A 17,874-nucleotide genomic window follows, 5' to 3' on the forward strand; every position below is an offset into this window, starting at 1 on the left:
GCACTCTATTATGTATGAAATTGAATGATTTAATTTGGAACGACAAGCCTATTTTTTAAGTTTAAAAAAGTATATATTGTTAATAAGTTTTTCAGTTCAGATTTTCAGTTCAGAAAACTTCTGCTATATTAAGTATAACTATGAAAAAATAAAAAAAAAAAATTAAAAAAAATTTTGGTCCCCCAATTTTTTTTCTTTTGTTTTCTTTGGAATCTCTTAATAGTCAACTAATTTGCAGCGAAAATCAACGACAAATAAATTATTTAGTAAAAAATTTCTATCGAAGGCAATAAAAACTTCTACTTTATGTTTATCAATTTTATCCGCCAAAACTGTTTTATCAGCATTTAGTAAGTTTGTATCTTCATATTGTTTTTGTTTTTGTTGTTGAGCAGGAACTGTTTTTTATGCCTTTTCTACAATTCTTGTACTTCATTTTTGTCTCTTCCCATGTTTTCCTCCGCTAAATTTTAGCTTTGTCATGTGCAGTTTCTCATGATCGGCGAACTTAACCACACCCACCATCTGTCCACGTTTAATTGTGTATTTGTGAAAGTTTTCGTGAAAAATTTAAAGACTTTTATTTCAATGTTGTCTATGTGTTTTTAAAGAAAAGGAAGCATTATAAACTATATATTATAAAAAAAATCGAATACAAATAATTTATATAAGAAGCTTATTGAGGTAAGTGCGACGCCAAGATACTAACTAAAAAAATATGTTTACTAAAAATTCTTCTTGATTGACGTAGACACCGCTTACGCGGTTATACAGTTTGCCAAAACAACAATTTTATAATTTTAGTTTATCTAGTATTGTTTGTACTAAGGAGCTGATATAATTTATTAGTTGGCAGTTTGATATGATTGAGTCGTATCAAATAGCATGGGGCTTTGCAGATACAAAGATTAGTTTATTGGGTATATATTATTGTAGATTGGTTAACAATCATCTGAAACAGTAGCAGTATCTAATAATAACTCCACCTTTTCTTTAAAAGTGTGTTTTGAGAGAACATTTGTATTTGACAATGAAAATTCCATTAAATGCTGTCAGCCTGAAATTATAATTCGGCAAAACTTGTCTATGGTCTTCAGCAGATATTATGAAATCATGCTGAAAACCACTAACCTAACTTATCCTGTAAATGAAAATTTTGATTATTTTTGCTCTCCGCTATTTAGTAGATTACACACCGGTATTTTGTATTGAACAGCTACAACTGTACACGTCACAGTATTTTTCTAATATTTATGACGAATTTTACAGTAAGAAAGATACGTTATACAGCTAATGTAACCCTCGTGTATATGTTGAAGATTAACAAATTAAAAAAAAAGAGTAAATTTTTTATTTGTTGAAAATTCTTGATAATTATAAGACCAATGACATAGATAAGCTCCAACAATAAGCGCCAGTAGCCTGGAATAGCAAGTCAAGTTCCATGAAATGCAACTTTCCAGGCATGGATAATCCATATAAATATATAAGTATAGTCCTTGTATGAGTATTCGAGAAAAGCGAAACGAAATTTCAGTTAAAAAAAAATATATATAAAAAAATTAAAATGATTGATTTCAAAATAAAAAAGGAAGAATTTTGTTTAACTAAAGTTAGATTTTAACTACGAAGGGTTTCTAGATTTTATAATTTTACCAGCGACGCTTAAGGGGTTATACCAGTGTGACGCATGAAAAATTAGGCAATTCAAGAGAAAGTACGCGATTGAACATTTCGAACTTCTTTGAACGTAATAAAGTATATTTTCAGCTATATTTTAACATTTTTTTTTTACAAAAATGTTGAAAAATAAAAAGTGCCCCAACTGCTGACATGATTCCGGCCGAATGAGTAGCTGAAACAAAAAAAATTGAAAAGTTTATTAAACTTAAAGATATTTTCTGTACAATGACCTACGATCTAATATCGGTTTTTTAGGCAAAAAAGTGTCGTTTTTTAATGCCAAATTGACAATTTTCAACCAATCAAAAGTCATAAGTATAGTCAATACTTAAATTCAACGAACTTGACCAACATTTTTCATTCATTTATTATACGTTTTCCATTATTTAATCAATACTTTCCGCAAAACTACATTACTGATTCAAAAAATCACAAAACTGTCTGATTAGTAGGAGATCTGGTCTTTCTAACGCCATAAAGCTTAACAACCCAATCGCAATCATTCAGCGCAGTTTACAATTAACTAAAGTCATCATTTGAAAAAAAGGAGGATTTCTTTTTATTAGATCTTATCTTTTGACAACTTTCGAATACTAATGAAAGAATGGGCGCCTTTATTTATCAGGTGAACACAGTGAAATTTTGCTTCTTCATTATTTTACGACCATCTCGGACCGACTTCAATATAAAAGTTTGTCTTGTGGTCGTCAGTAGTCCAACAATCTCTATTGGCGACTTTGCTTTTTAAATAACCCTACAAAAAGAAGTAGGCGGGTACGGCGGGTAGAATAAAAAGATCTTGGTAACCAGTTGCTGCTACATCGTTCAGATGTCAGTCCAAAAATCGAATCTGTAGAATAATATGTTTGAGGTCAAAGTTTGAGGGCAATTTGTGAATCTATTATAGTAGTAAAGAGTCCAATAGGCAACAAAAATGTGGGCTCATGATGGTTATAATTTTTTCTATGGGGCATGTTTTCAGGAAACATGGACATCGCTTAATTGTCCAAAAACTTTGACATATGTAGATTAGGGTTCAAAAACAATTTTTTTTTTTCGTTTGGTACTCGGAAAAATGGGTTCCTAGACACCTCTAAGAAAGCCTCTCTAAATATGAGTTCTTAATTGTAACGGGAAGGTCCTCCTACATACAGTTTTCTATTTTTTCTTATTATCAGATAGAAAAATTTATATCTCGCTTCCAACTACTTGAAAAAATATCTTGTTCCTTAGATTTTGTAGGAAATTTAATGCTCTACAAAAAGGTCTCCTATGATTTTTTCGTAAACCCAACCGTCTAAAAGATATTGACAGTTAAAGTTTGATTATTTTTGGGAAAATTTTTAATTTCTTGTGAATTTTATAACTCAATGAAAAAAAATTATTATGAATTATGGTTTTTGGACAGGCTTTCTTAGAGGTGTCTAGGAACCAGGAACCTATTTTGCAGAGTACCAAAATAAAAAAAATTATTTCTTTTGAATCACCCTAATGTTGATATTTTTGTGATTATTTCAAGCCATCTTCTATGCAATGATACTTAATGGACTTTTTATTACCTGAAAAATCACTCAATATTTTCCTTTTAAAAGAGTTCCCATTAAACTTTAAAGCAGAAGGCTTTAAGTCTCCAAGAGCGTCTGCAGACAAAAATAGCTTTCAAAGTGAAGCTTTTATTGCGTTTAGAAGCAACTACATATGCGCAAGCATTGAAAACAAATCTCGCACACACCTGCATGAACATTTGTATGTGCGCCTGCTCGACTGCGAGCGCTCAGCGCCGAACAACGGAGACGCGCATTCATAAATGTCAAGCTGAAAGACGGCGCAGCAGCCGACATTATGTTGGGCTTAGTTTGGATTGAGCTGGAATGAAAGCCAGCAATTGCAATAATAAAAACAACACAAATAAATAGCTAAATGCGTAGGCATGATGGATTTACGAATGCATGTGTGTGTATGAATGTGTTGCCACTTACTGTAAATGTATGTACATATATATAGCTACATGTAAATATGTAAGTATATAGAAGATATTGTCAGTGCAAAAGTGGACCAGTACTCGCTATACATTTAAATATCTACGTTTGTAAGATTATCTAACCGCGTTTCTGATATTTATATACATATATACCGACATACAAACAGCGCTGGCAATGCAATCGCGTCGGTATTTCTGCATACATACTAACACACATTTTTTTCTTTTATGCCATCCGTTTATGCTTTTATATGAAATCAAATAAAAGCGCTGTCGTCGTAGCCGCCGCGTCGTGCGTCGTCAGCAATGCAGCCAAGTGAAGCTTCCACAGTGGCAGTGGCAGTTGAAGGAAATTTTATTGGATTGTGGTGAGTTTTTATTTGCAACATAGCATAAATAGCGGCAGCTTACATACAAACTGACAACTGGCATCCAATGTATGTAGATACTAAACATATGCATGCACTCGGCTATAAACGGTTTTGTAATGGCGGTGTGTGTTTCTAATGGCATAACGTTAAATGCTTAAGTGCTTGTGTAGCGGCTCCTCCTAACGGATATGTGTCTGTACAGTTGCCTAAAGCAAAGGAAATACGCCAATGTTTAATATTATTTGTTTGTGTTAATGACATTTAATAGCATATAACAACGGTATTGAGCGGCGGCGCTTGCCAAACCCCAGCACAGAAGTATTTTGTTTGTAATTTTAGAGAATTTTCGAATTTTTAAGTCATTGCCTTAACTCCTCAAGGTAAAAACTTGGAGGATGTTTCGTCCTCGAAAATGTGTACTCATAAAAAAAAGAAAAGAAAGGAGTTCGGCTCAAATATTGGGTAGTCGAAAAAGTCTTTTCGTATTTCTAATCAAATTTTAACTAATTTTTTATATTTATAATGAACTGTGATGAACCAAATATGTTACATTTTGATCAACCACTTTCTGACATTTTTCCGCTAGAGACATTATTTCATCAGTGTAAAGCTTTTCTGGTTTCTCGGCGAAAAACTGCGACAAGTAATTTTCACTGGCTTCTCTTGAAGCCAACTTTACTCCATTTAAGGAGTTCTGCATTGACCGCAACAACTGGTAGTCTGATAGTGCAAGGTCAGGGCTATATGGTGGATACATCAAAACTTCCCAGTTTTTCTTCTCCTAGTTTCTGTCGAGTCATCAAAGATGTGTGTGGTCTAGCGTTGTCCTGATGGAAGACGAAGCCCTTTCTGTTGATAATTTCTGGCCGTTGTTTTCGATTGCTTGCTTCAATCTCATGAGTTGTTGACAGCATAATGTAGAAACAATGGTTCGACCAGGCTGGACCAGCTCATGGCGGATAATTCCTTTCCAAACCTGGCTTTGCGCCCATTTGTTGAGTTTCACCAGGCTTAGACCATGATCTTTTTCGTACATTATTGTCGTATTTGATCCACTTTTCGTCTCCTGTTACCATTCGTTTAAGAAATGTTTCGATTTCATTTCGTTTAGCAAAGAATGACAGATATTAATTCGGTCCATTAAATTTCAGTCTTTTTTAAATGATTCAAAACCGTTTGATGATGAATGTGAAGTTCCTTCACGATGTCTTGGCTGCTTGTGTGACGGTCCTAGTCAATCTTTTCCATAATTTCATAGCCTTTTTCAACGAAAGGTCGTCTAGAGCGTGATGCCTTTCACATCGAAATTTCCAGAACGACGGCTTGAAAAAAATTTCGAAAAATCTAATTCTGCTGTAATTCTTATCATGCGACAAAAAAACCGTGATGAAACTCGAAATTTCCCTTAAATTAATATAAAAGTGATATCAGTGGAAAAAAGTGTTAGTTCGAAGATTGATACGTTGCCTTGCATAATAACCTATATCAAATTTTGTGAAGCTATCCTTTTTTCTGAACGATCAGTGTGTATGGCAGTCCCATATAAGCGATTCCGACAAATTACCAGCTTCTTTGGAAGAAAAGGACTTGCACAAAATTCCATATCAATTCCCGTATACACAGTCAGACTAACGGACAGAGAGACCGAGATGGCTAAATCGACTAAGATCGTTACGCTGTACATTTACATACAAATTTTATAAGAAAGTTTTGTGTGAAACTTAATATACCCCCGATTGCTATGCGCGCGGATAAAAGCTATTTATGCACTGTTTTCTTTGATATTACAGCGACTGAGGTGAATACGCGACTTTAAAACAAATATTCTATCAGTGGATCACTTTCTGAACTTAATTATTTAAATGGAAGACCTTTTGAACTGGATAACTAGAACAAACCCCGAGCGAAGTTTACCAGGTATAGATACGCACCCGATACTTTCTAAGGCTCAAATTAAATATGAAAATGAGATGATTATGAATGCGGAAGAACCCGAAGAGCTCAAACCACTAATAAACAGATGGTTGGTAGAGTATCAGAACCTTACGAAGTCAGAACTTGCCAAATTCAACCCGGCAACTCAAGAGGCGCTTAGAGCAAAATATATTTTAGCTAGGAAAATGCATGAAATATTAAAGGAACGTGTCGTCAGGCGAAAACAAGGATTGCCAATTCCTAAACTGAATAAAAATCTTTCCGACTTCCCCGAAACACCAGAGCGGCCGAAAACACGGCATAGTATAAATTCTAATGTTAAACAAAATGAGGAGAGACGAGAGCTTAAGTTATTTGTGGAGAAAGCCTTCAGTGTCATCAGCGACGCGAAAAAAAGAAATACTTTATTGGAGGAAATATTTTATGAAAAGAATATGTCAAATAATGTAGACTCCTCTACAAGTGAACCAACTACGAATATGGAGACTTCTAATGATACAAACAGTTCCAGCTCAACAACAACACCACTTCGTCGGTCAAGCAGAAGAAGCACGTCGCCTCGTGTCGGGAATCCACAAAAGCGTGTGCTAATAGAAGTGAGTGGAGAAACTAACACAGGTCAACGGAGCATAACAATGCCTACACGAAGAAGGACCGGCTTGCCCACTATTGCCAACGGCGATCTCTACACAGTGATCGGTCCGAATGGCACAAGAGTACCCACCAAAAAATTTAAAGCCCTAACTTTTACAACAGCAGGTGTTACCACACGTAAGTTGCTATGCTTGGTTTTCCCGGAAGAGATCCTGGCGAGAAGTACACTTAGCGGCAAGCCATCACCAGCATTTGTGGGCCGTGAACGTCCTCCTAAGGATCCATTGAATCCGGAAAAGGTTGCGGATATCGAATATTGTGTTTTGTCCCGCATAGATTCGTGCAAATTTACAGTGCGGAACGTAATCACCACTAAATGTTCGGATGTCGCAAAGAAGTATAGGCACCTCAATAAGGCTCCACAACCGACTGATCGAAACGAAGAATGAAGAGAAATGACGACATGACAAACTCCCTTCCAATTTTTAAGTTGTAACATTATTTTTAAAGAAAATTTATTGCATGTAAACACTTCATACTCTATAATTATGATTTTATTGTATATTTTAAACAAGAACGAGTTTCTATTTTCTAGAAGATGTAAATTTTTTTAAATCCTTGAATAAATTATGCAAAAGACGTCATTGTAAGCCCGACAAAAAATTTATGGGTTTCGTTTGTCAAAGATAGAGATAAAGATAGAGGTTAAAGATAAAGATAAAGGCAAAGATAAAGATAAAGATAAAGATAAAAATAAAGATAAAGATAAAGATAAAGATAAAGATAAAGATGAAGATAAAGATAAAGATAAAGATAAAGATAAAGATAAAGATAAAGATAAAGATAAAGATAAAGATAAAGATAAAGATAAAGATAAAGATAAAGATAAAGATAAAGATAAAGATAAAGATAAAGATAAAGATAAAGATAAAGATAAAGATAAAGATAAAGATAAAGATAAAGATAAAGATAAAGATAAAGATAAAGATAAAGATAAAGATAAAGATAAAGATAAAGATAAAGATAAAGATAAAGATAAAGATAAAGATAAAGATAAAGATAAAGATAATGATAAAAAAGTATACAGATAAATTTATACATAATGAAGCCAACTTTTTTTTCTTATGGTATTTTCCAATTAAAATTGTAAAATTAGTAAATTTCTAGAATGCTGATGTTAGCTTCTGTTGAAGTTAGCTTTATCGAAGTAAAAGTTAATGAAGCGTTGTAGGAGGTAGCTCAGCTCAAAAGTTGGAGAATTTTCGAGTTTTCGAGATTTCGAAATTTTAAAATTTGATTTCTATAAGAAAACGCAGAGGCCATAAATCATATAGTTGAACAACAACACACGATAGAAAAGTATGCAATTGCCTAGGTAGATGTCAAACCCAAAAATTACTGTAAAACCGATTCTATGATTGGAGATCGAGCAATCATCAATCAATCATTCCATTCAATCGCACATTATTTTTCGAAAACTGATTTAAGCAATTATCTAAATAACAGAAACACATATTGACTATTTCTTTTGCAATTGTTCGATCAATTTTAAGAACTCCTGAATGGCGAAGCTTTATAAATATTAAATGTAACGAAGTATTTTACAACTAAAGACATTTCTTTATACAACAAACCGATACGAATACATTGGTTTCGAGGTCAAACAATTAATACACAATTTTCTTTGGAATTACAGCGCTGGAGGCGAATGAACAATTACCTGCACGACACAACAGTAATTCACTCACCTTTAGTACGACTTATAAATTTTCATATTTGCGAGAGATTGACGGCAAATACATCACAGAGAGAACTCAATAGATATCAAGAAAATACTAATATAAAATCATGGTTCCTATTATAACTAAAGCTGAACTAGCAGCTGAAAACGAAATGATTAGAAATTTCACCGATCCCAGACAAATAAGAGGATTGATCAACAGATGGATGGAGGATTATCCGAAGCTAGAGCTTGGAAAACTTAGCGCGGAAGTTCAGTTGGCTATTATAGCAAAATATGAGATAGCGGAGAAACTGTCTGCTGCTTTAAATAAGCTTGAGCTCTTGAGCCCGGGAATGACTTTTGATAATGATGATAATGATGATGATGATGATAATGATAATGATGATATAACTTCAACAACCGACAGCGGTTACGCCGCTTCTCCAAGCAGTCTCGCTCCCATAACACCGCCGCGCGTGTCAAGCAGTGCTAGATCATCAAGCAACCCTACTAGACCGCGCGTGTTAAGCAGTGCTGGATCAATCAGCCCAATTAGGCCAATTGCAAGCAATCCAACTTACCCAACAACACCCACACGTTGGTCAAAGAGCAAGAAAATGGTGTCGCGTCGCATTATTAATGATAGCATTGCTACCAGAAGTAGTGTACTCACGAAAAGTCATCGTACTCCACGTAAGAGTTTACCAAAATTTACCTACTCAATGCAGGCAACAACTTCAACACCGCGAGTTCCAGCCTTGCCCCATGATCCCAACAATGATGGCTATACTCTGATTGGTCCGAATGGTACAATATTACTAACTAAAGACTTCAATACCATATCATTCAGTTCGCCGATCATGGCTACACGCAACTTGCTCGATTTGGTATTCTCGGAAGAGGTTCTGGCGAAAAATTCAATCAACGGCAAGGTCCCGTCAGTAATTAGGAAACGTGGACGTCCTCCTAAAGGTCTATTGAATCCGGACAAGGTTGCGGATGTCATACATTGTATTACATCGCGCACAAATTGCTCCGAATACGACGTTCGCTGCGCAATTACCACAAAATGCGCGGACAGCGCAAAGAAGTTAAGGCGACTCAGTAAGATTCCTGAAGCGCAAAATTAGGAGAAATGAAGAAGAAGCGGGAAAAATTTACTTTCAAAGAAATTGATTGCTGTTTTAATATTTTTATTATTATTTATTAGATGAGAAAGAATCAGGATTTAAGTAAATGTTTAAGCTATAATTATATTATGTGTAATTAATGAAGTAATTAATTAAGCGAAATGAGAAAAAAAATGATAAAGAGATTACTCCAAACTAAAAAAAATAGTTGTACGCTCGATTTATATATTATGACTTGTGAGTTCTTTTATATATAGTAATTTATATATTTAAGTAACATTTTCTTACTCGATAATTATATTATTTATAATAAGTGATTTTATAATTTAATTTATTGCAAAAATGAGAAGAAGAAAGGAAAAGGAATAACGTACAGAGGAGGATACTCACTTCAAGGAGGATTAGCTGCAAGCTCGATTAGGTTCCACATTCTTATATGTGAATTATATAAGATTTATGTTTATTGTTGTATTTGTAAGAGTATTTTATATAATTTATGATTTCTTCTATGTATGTATCTATATATTTTTAAAATATATTATTAATGATTTTAATATGTACTTTAGTAAAAAAAATGTGAGTACGAAGAAAAGTTAAGAAAAAAAAGAAAATAATTTTAAGGAAAATTTGTTATGAGATCGATTGATATTATTATGTATGAAGCAAATATGAGCTAAGTATACTACATTATTGTAGTATTTTATGTAATTTATAATAATCATATTATGTGTAATTATTGTTTGTTTTTAATATTTGATTTAATAAAGAGAAATAAAGAAATGCTCTGCCGGAGGCAAAAAGTAAATATATTTGCCTTCTTACTGTTACACTCAGCTCAAGAACTTGTAAATTTTTTTATTTGAAGAGATACTTTTACGAAATTAGACAAAGATTAGCAGATGGTTTTAGAACCATACCACATTGCCGAGATACAGCTTAATAAAGCCGCACACTACAAAAATATTAGAGCTTTCTTAACAGCTGCTGATCCTATGGCCGGTATCACTCTCCTCAGGCCTTACCCTATACGAACAGTAACATCTGACCTGTAATTTGACAGTCACAGCTGAAAAAATTTTGTCAGCGCGCAGAACAAAGTTTCTATAATTTTCCTAAGGCGTTAGGTAGGTTTAAGAGTTACAAAAAAGGCTGTTTTAAATATTTTTTAATATAAGAGTTATACACATATTTCAAAAATATAACATGGCATATTAAAGGTACATATTTGAACAATGCCTCCTGAAATTTTGATACAAAATGTTGAAAATGTATCCTTTGATACCTCATCTCTCTGAGTGTCTCACACAAAGAGTGATCTCGCCGTGGCATAATAACTTTTTATTGGTTCATCTTAAATTAAAAAACCAAAAATATTCCATTAGTACAAATGTATATAAATCTCATGTTTGAACAAAAAAGAACACAAAAGGAATTAAAATTTTCACCTTTGAACCAAAATATCTCATTTTTGGTCAATTTTTCGCCATTTAATGGCTTAAAAAATAAGTTGTAATGAAAAAAATCCTACGTCATTTTGAAGATGTGTACACAATTGGAACTATATTGGTGCATAATTTTTCGATAACTCATGTTCACCAAATTTAAAAATAGAGTTTTGAAAAAAAAACGCATTTAAAGTTAGTACGCCACACCGACGTGGCCTTATGTGTGAAACTTTCGAAGTGTCTATCACTTAGAATTTTACTCGGATCGACTTAAAATTTTGGAAGAATATTTTAAACATATTGTACTATTTAATAAGACAAAAAACAAAAAAAAACAAAAAATCGATTTTTTTTTTAATTTTCAAACCCACCTAACCTTCAAGACATCAGCATTCGGTCGTGGTTCACTATATTACTATTCTGCTCACACTCATGCCTTTCTCTCAGTTTTTCAGAAATTTGGCAAACGTCATTTTCTCTTCAAGAAGCTGTTCATTTGTCGGAACTACCGATATCGGACCACTATAACATATAGCTGCCATACAAACTGAACGATCGGAAACAAGTTCTTGTATGGAAAACTTTTGCATTTGACAATGTATCTTCACAAAAGTTGCCACAGATTATTTTCTAAGGCAACAATGTAATCTCCGAAGAAATTGTTCAGATCGGATTACTATAGTATATAGCTTCTGAAAAACGGTCAGCTGACAAGTAAACTGTCCGTCACGACTAACATGAAGGATATGCATACCTAAGTGTATTGATGTGCCCATCAACAGTTTATTGTAGGATCGTTACTAGAAATATAATTGCAAAATACTTGAAAATATTCTATGGGATTCTCCCCATTTCAGTGTTTTAGGACACACCCTTTTGAAATGAAAATTTCTTTCTCACCTAAAAGGGTTTTAAAAAAGGTTTCCTTTAAGTACCGGCTATGCCGTAATCCTTTGTCATATATGCTGTAAGAAAAGGTTTACATAAATATACACAATACTGATTAAATGCAATTTCTATAGACTAAAGCACCACCTCTTGTCAACAAGGTCATTAAACAACAAAACCCTCAACACACGTCTCAATTGTTTCTTTCGATGTATTGCTCGGGTTATGCAGTTGCTATAGTTCCTTACCTTAAACGTATGCGAAGAATGCAGTATATTTGAATAAGTCAACGAAATATAAAAGTAGGTGTGTCGGCAACACTGTACTTGGGTCAAGGAATAACTAAATAAGTGCCGTCTTTCGTTTTTTTTGTTCTCTGTCAATAGAAGGATTAGTTAATTGCAAAATTACTCAAAAAGAAAGGCGGGGAGTAATTTCAAAAAAATATTCTTACAAACTTTTGTAGATGTCATGGGTGTGTCCCTGGATAAAAGGTAAAGGATATACCAAACACATCTCAGTGTAGCAACTTTCAAATTTAAAATTGTCGGAGCTACAACAACAAATTTACTATTTTGTTTATTATTGCAGCGCTTGATGTGAATACCTGATACTGAACAGCACGAAATCACGTATAACAAACTACTTGTGGACAATTGACCTTATTTTTCTAAACTCTGCTCACGGTGAATTTCAGAACAACTGCATTTTCACAAGTTGAATAAAACAATATTTTAAAGTATGGACCACCTGCTACCGATTCTTACTGAGGAGGAATACAAAGCTGAAATCGAATTGTGTGACGAGGCCATAGACCCGGATGAAGTAGACAATGTGATAAAGAGATGGTTGAGACTATATCTACCCAGATTGAAGCCTGGTGAACTCACTCAGGAAGCCCTAGATATTATTAAATGCAGAGATGCACATACGGAGAAAATGACTCAACTTTCAAGAAGATATAGAAGATTGATGGAGAACCAAAAAAGCTCTACCAATCAATTAAATGTCTCTGCAAGCGACGCATACACGACGCATGCTGGACCAAGCACAAGTAGTTCCAGCGTCACAGCACCCCCTGCACACAGCCCAGGTACACCAACATTTACCCCCCCATCACCCGCGGCAAGTTCATTGCCTATGCAAATACCAAATTTGCCCACCTCAAGTAGTTCCAGCGTCACAGCACCCCCTGCACACAGCCCAGGTACACCAACATTTACCCCCTCATCACCAGCGGCAAGTTCATTGCCTATACAAATACCAAATTTGCCCACCTCAAGTAGTTCCAGCGTCACAGAACCCCCTGCACACAGCACAGGTACACCAATATTTAATCCCCCACGACCCGCCGCAAGTTCATTGCCAATGCAAATACCAAATTTGCCCACCTCAAGTAGTTCCAGCGTCACAGCACCCCCTGCACACAGCCCAGGTACACCAACATTTACCCCCCCATCACCCGCGGCAAGTTCATTGCCTATGCAAATACCAAATTTGCCTACTACAAGTAGATCCAGCGTCACAGCACCCCCTGCACACAGCACAGGTACACCAATATTTAATCCCCCACGACCCGCCGCAAGTTCAACGCCTATGCAAACACAAAGCTTACCCCCTACTGACGACTGTAAGTACACAGTGATTGGTCCGAATGGCACAACAGTATACACCAGGGTTTTCCAAGACATATCATTTAAAGAGCCGACCACGGCCACGCGCAGGTTGCTTTCTTTGGTCTTCACCGAAGAGGTCCTGGCGAAAAATACACTCAGCGGCAAACCCTCACCAGCATTTAAGGGTCGTGAACGTCCTCTTAAGGGACAACTAGATCCAGACAAAATTTCGGATGTCATACATTGTATTACATCGCGCACAGATTTCATTGAAAAGAATGTTCGCACCGTAATCACCGCAAAATGTGCGGATAGCGCAAAGAAGATAAAGAAACTTCAGCAGAAGCAGCAAAAATAGAAGCCACTTTGGCTCGGTAGCCACAAATTATATATTAAATTTATTTACGTATAAGGAAATGGTTTTTATTTTATGTTATCTAAATATGGTTTATGTTACACATACAATATATGTAAATATAAATATATATTATTAGTTGATTTATACGTTGTGACAAGTGATCTTTGATTTGTCTGTTGATAAAATATTTCATATAGTATATGGTAAATTATATATTTATGTAAAATTTTCTATTCAAGTTTTGATAAAACAGAAAGGAAATACTTTTAAAACAAATTAATGTATTAATGTATAATTATTGTTTGACTTTACTTTGTAATTTAGTTAAAGAAATAAATGCTCCATATTTTAAAAAATCGATCTTTTTTATTGTCTTATTAAAATCTACAATATCTCTAGAATTTTTTCCTAAGTTTTCAAGTCGATCCGAGCAATAGTTTCGAATATACAGTCTTAAGAACTTCTGCGCTCGGGGCTAGTTAAGCTAAGTGCACCGTTTTTAAACGGGGTTTTCTCGTGTTTTGAAGATGGTTGGCAAAATTTCTCGAGAGCTACTCAAAATCGAGTTCTTTCTTGTATGTATAAGAGTTTTGAAAGGTATTATGTATTACAAAAGATTTTTTTTCTTTTTTCTACTACGGATACGCTATATTCAGATATCTGGCTGGCTCCAATAACGATATATACGATATAAACTCAACTAAAGTAGTGATTAGGTTATAGTACAGTCCAAAACCCTTTACTTTTAGCACCCAACAAGATAAAATCAAAAGTAACTTGATAATAAAATATCGATATTTTCGGCATATTTCAATGAGAGGGTAGAAAATCATCATAATCAACAATCATTCTGTATAAAATCAGTTGGTATAATAAAAATAAATGTTTTGACAAGCTTTTTTCTCGGCATATTCGCCATACACAGGAACAGATAGTGAGGTACGGACTATAAGGTGGATGCTTAAGAACCTCTCAATCAAGCTTTCGGAGCTTTTGACACGCCACTATTGATGTGTGTAGTCTTTCGTTGTTCTGATGGAGCACAATTCTCCCTTCAGGCGGTTCAGGTGTTAACAGTACGGATCTGAATTAGTAGAGGAGCAACTCTTAGTAGAAAGCTTAAACCCATCCTTGGATGTAGCGATAGTTTGGAAAATGCAAAATATTCAAGCAGAACCGCATCGCAAAACCTGTATCACTCTAGATAGGCCTTGGTTATTAGATATTGCTATTAATATAAAATATTTGAATATATTTTGTTGGGGTCCCCTCTTTCAGTGTACTAGAACCCACTCTTATGAAATGAAATGCCATTCTTAACTAAAAGGGTAGAGCATATCCTTACTTTAAATACAGGTTATGCCGCAATCCTTTCTCATATGTGTTGTAACAAAAGGTTTTTATAAATATACACGATACTGTGAGTTTAAAGATATACTATGAACTTAAGCACCACCTCTTCTCAGCAAGGTCATTAAATAAAAAAACCCTCATAAAAGTCGCAATCTTTCAACGTAATGCTAGGGTTACGCAGTTCCTATAATTCCTTACCTTGAACACACTCAAATAATGTAATAATATTATTATGCTAAAAATATTTGGATATGTCAGCAAACTATATGTAGAAGTAGGTGTGTCCATAACATTGTACTTCGCTCAAGGCATAACTAATTAAGTGCTGCCTGTCTTTTTTTATTGTTCTTTTTCAATAGAAATATTGGGTAATTGCAAAATTGCTCAAAATGGGAGGCGGAGAATAATTTCAATACAGAATCCTGTGCTAAATATTATGGGTGTGTCACAGGATTAAATAAAGGATATACAAAAGATATCTTAATGTAGCAACTTTAAAATTTAAGATTTTCGGAACGAGAATAATAAATTCACCGTCTTCTTTGTTATTACAGCGCTTGGGGACTACCTGTACAGCACGACGTCCGATGCAGCATTCTACCTGTAGACTGCGCTCTCAGCTTATATTTCTAAACGATCGAACGGCCTATAAAAGCTGGTGACACGGCCAACTATGATCACAGTGAATTTCAGAGCCACTCGATCTTGACAACGAACTAAACGCAGAAACAACAAAGAATATTGGAAAAAAATTAATATTCGAAGTATGGATCACCCGCAGCTACCGGCTATTTCCGAGGAGGAGTTCGCAGCTGAAATCGAATTGTTCGATAAGGCCAAAGATCCGGATGAAGTAGACAGGTTGCTAAGCAGATGGTTGATAATGTATCTACCGAAGCCTAGAAACGCACTCGACCAGGAACCGCAAGAAATTAAAAAAATTAGAATTACATATACGGACAAAATGAATAAACTTGCAAAAATATATAGAAGAATCATGGAGCACCAAAGAAATATTACGGTACGAAAAGTGTTATTAGAACAGCGTCAATTAACTGTCCCTACGAGCAACCCTTATGCGACGCCTGCTGGACCAAATGCAAGTAGGCCCAGTGTCATTAAGCTCGCTGTTGGTTCAAACGGAGGGCAGCACACGGCGCCTCGCATCACTTATAACGGCAATTACAACAGCACTATCAGAAATGCAGTAATTAACGGAGTGGAAGCCCAACCGAACAGCAGCATGGATGGCATTCAATCTATAGCTGCATATGAAACTGTTGCTACAAGTTCCGGAACATCACACGTGACAAGTTCAACAACGATGCAAATGCCAATATTGACAAACAGAGTGGAGAATAATCGCCCTTCCAGCACCAGTACATCACTTATGGCTGCCACACAATCCATGACAACTTCAATCCCAACTGAAAACAACACAAACGTCAGAAATTTAACTAACAATGGACAAGCAATCCAATCGACCAATACCATGGAAACCATAGGATCAGTAGCTGCCTATGAAACTGTTGCTACAAGTACTGGAAGCAGCATCGGCATTTCTAATGCCATGGAAATCGATCGCACTGCCAGCACCAGTACAGCAGCGCTTGCCTTCACTCAACCCGAGATAAGTTCTATCACTATGCGGATGCCGATCGTGCACAATAGTATCCGGTTTGGGAATGCCGCAGAGAATGATCGCATTACCAGCACACCAACATTTACCCCCCCACCACCCGCGGCAAGTTCATTGCCTATGCGAATACCAAATTTGCCCTCTACAAGTAGCTCCAGCGTCACAGCACCCCCTGCACACAGCACAGGTACACCATCATTTACCGGCCCATTACCCGTGGCAAGTTCATTGCCTATGCGAATACCAAATTTGCCCACTACAAGTAGATCCAGCGTCACACCACCCCCTGCACACAGCACAGGTACACCAATATTTAACCCCCCACGACCCGCCGCAAGTTCAACGCCTATGCAAACACAAAACTTGCCCCCTACTGACGACTGTAAGTACACAGTGATTGGTCCGAATGGCACAACAGTATCTAGCAAACAATTCAAACGCATATCATTTAAACTTCCGTCCACGGCCACGCGCAACTTGCTTTGTTTGGTCTTCTCGGAATATGTTCTGGCCAAAAATACACTCAGCGGCAAGCCCTCACCAGCATTTAAGAACCGTGAACGTCCTCTTAAGGGACAATTAGATCCGGACAAAGTTTCGGATATCATATATTGTGTTAGAAAGAACACTACTTTATCTGAGAAGAATGTCCGTACAATAATCACGACAAAATGTGCAGATAGCACAAAGAAAATGAGGCGACTCAGCCAGCCGCCGAAAACCATTGAGTAAATTGAACTGACAGAAGCACGAATAGAAAGCCACGGTGGCTCCTTAGCCACAAATACTGTAATATATGTATATATTTTATTTATTTTATTTATTCATAACAATTTTTTTATAGTTAAAGATTTAATATTTATTAAAAAAAAACAAAAACTGTATATAAAAGCTCTACTGGAGCGAAAAAAAACGAAATTTCTCAGTGTTTTTAGTTCTAGTTTTTGCCGTTTCATGACAATATTAAGGTCGGTGAACACGAGTACATCTTCTACAAACTACGAGAGAGATAAAATTAGTAGAATAATTTCGCTTCTTTATCCTGGTCAACTTGACAAAGAGGGTATATTTGACCATCGTTAGTTTTTGAGTTACCGATCTGAAATTTGGAATAATTCTAAGTATTTTCACAAGTAGCTGCTTATTGGTCGAAACCAA

General features: G+C 35.5%; 2 protein-coding genes across 9 annotated transcripts; both read left to right on the forward strand.

Moving 5' to 3' along the window:
* Window positions 1–339: 339 nt before the first annotated feature.
* Window positions 340–17,565, forward strand: LOC105229677 (uncharacterized). 7 transcript variants are annotated; one of them, XM_049453713.1, is made up of 3 exons: window positions 342–684; window positions 15,632–16,903; window positions 17,018–17,565. In XM_049453713.1, exons 2-3 carry the CDS (start codon window positions 15,844–15,846, stop codon window positions 17,446–17,448), a joined length of 1,491 nt encoding a protein of 496 aa, XP_049309670.1. In that variant the 5' UTR covers window positions 342–684; window positions 15,632–15,843; the 3' UTR covers window positions 17,449–17,565. The 7 variants fall into 7 exon arrangements, with proteins under 7 accessions (XP_049309668.1, XP_049309670.1, XP_049309673.1 ...); XM_049453716.1 differs by lacking the exons at window positions 15,632–16,903; window positions 17,018–17,565 and adding exons at window positions 5,826–7,268; window positions 7,324–9,597 and having other exon boundaries at window positions 472–684; XM_049453717.1 differs by lacking the exons at window positions 15,632–16,903; window positions 17,018–17,565 and adding exons at window positions 5,826–7,268; window positions 7,372–9,597 and having other exon boundaries at window positions 472–684.
* On the forward strand, window positions 11,231–15,620 carry LOC125777829 (early boundary activity protein 2-like). 2 transcript variants are annotated; one of them, XM_049453724.1, is made up of 3 exons: window positions 11,231–12,843; window positions 12,958–13,071; window positions 13,300–15,620. In XM_049453724.1, exons 1-3 carry the CDS (start codon window positions 12,492–12,494, stop codon window positions 13,722–13,724), a joined length of 891 nt encoding a protein of 296 aa, XP_049309681.1. In that variant the 5' UTR covers window positions 11,231–12,491; the 3' UTR covers window positions 13,725–15,620. The 2 variants fall into 2 exon arrangements, with proteins under 2 accessions (XP_049309681.1, XP_049309680.1); XM_049453723.1 differs by lacking the exon at window positions 12,958–13,071 and having other exon boundaries at window positions 11,236–12,957.
* Window positions 17,566–17,874: the final 309 nt, after the last annotated feature.

Source organism: Bactrocera dorsalis, chromosome 3 (assembly GCF_023373825.1).
Source record: "Bactrocera dorsalis isolate Fly_Bdor chromosome 3, ASM2337382v1, whole genome shotgun sequence".
NCBI lineage: Eukaryota > Metazoa > Arthropoda > Insecta > Diptera > Tephritidae > Bactrocera > Bactrocera dorsalis.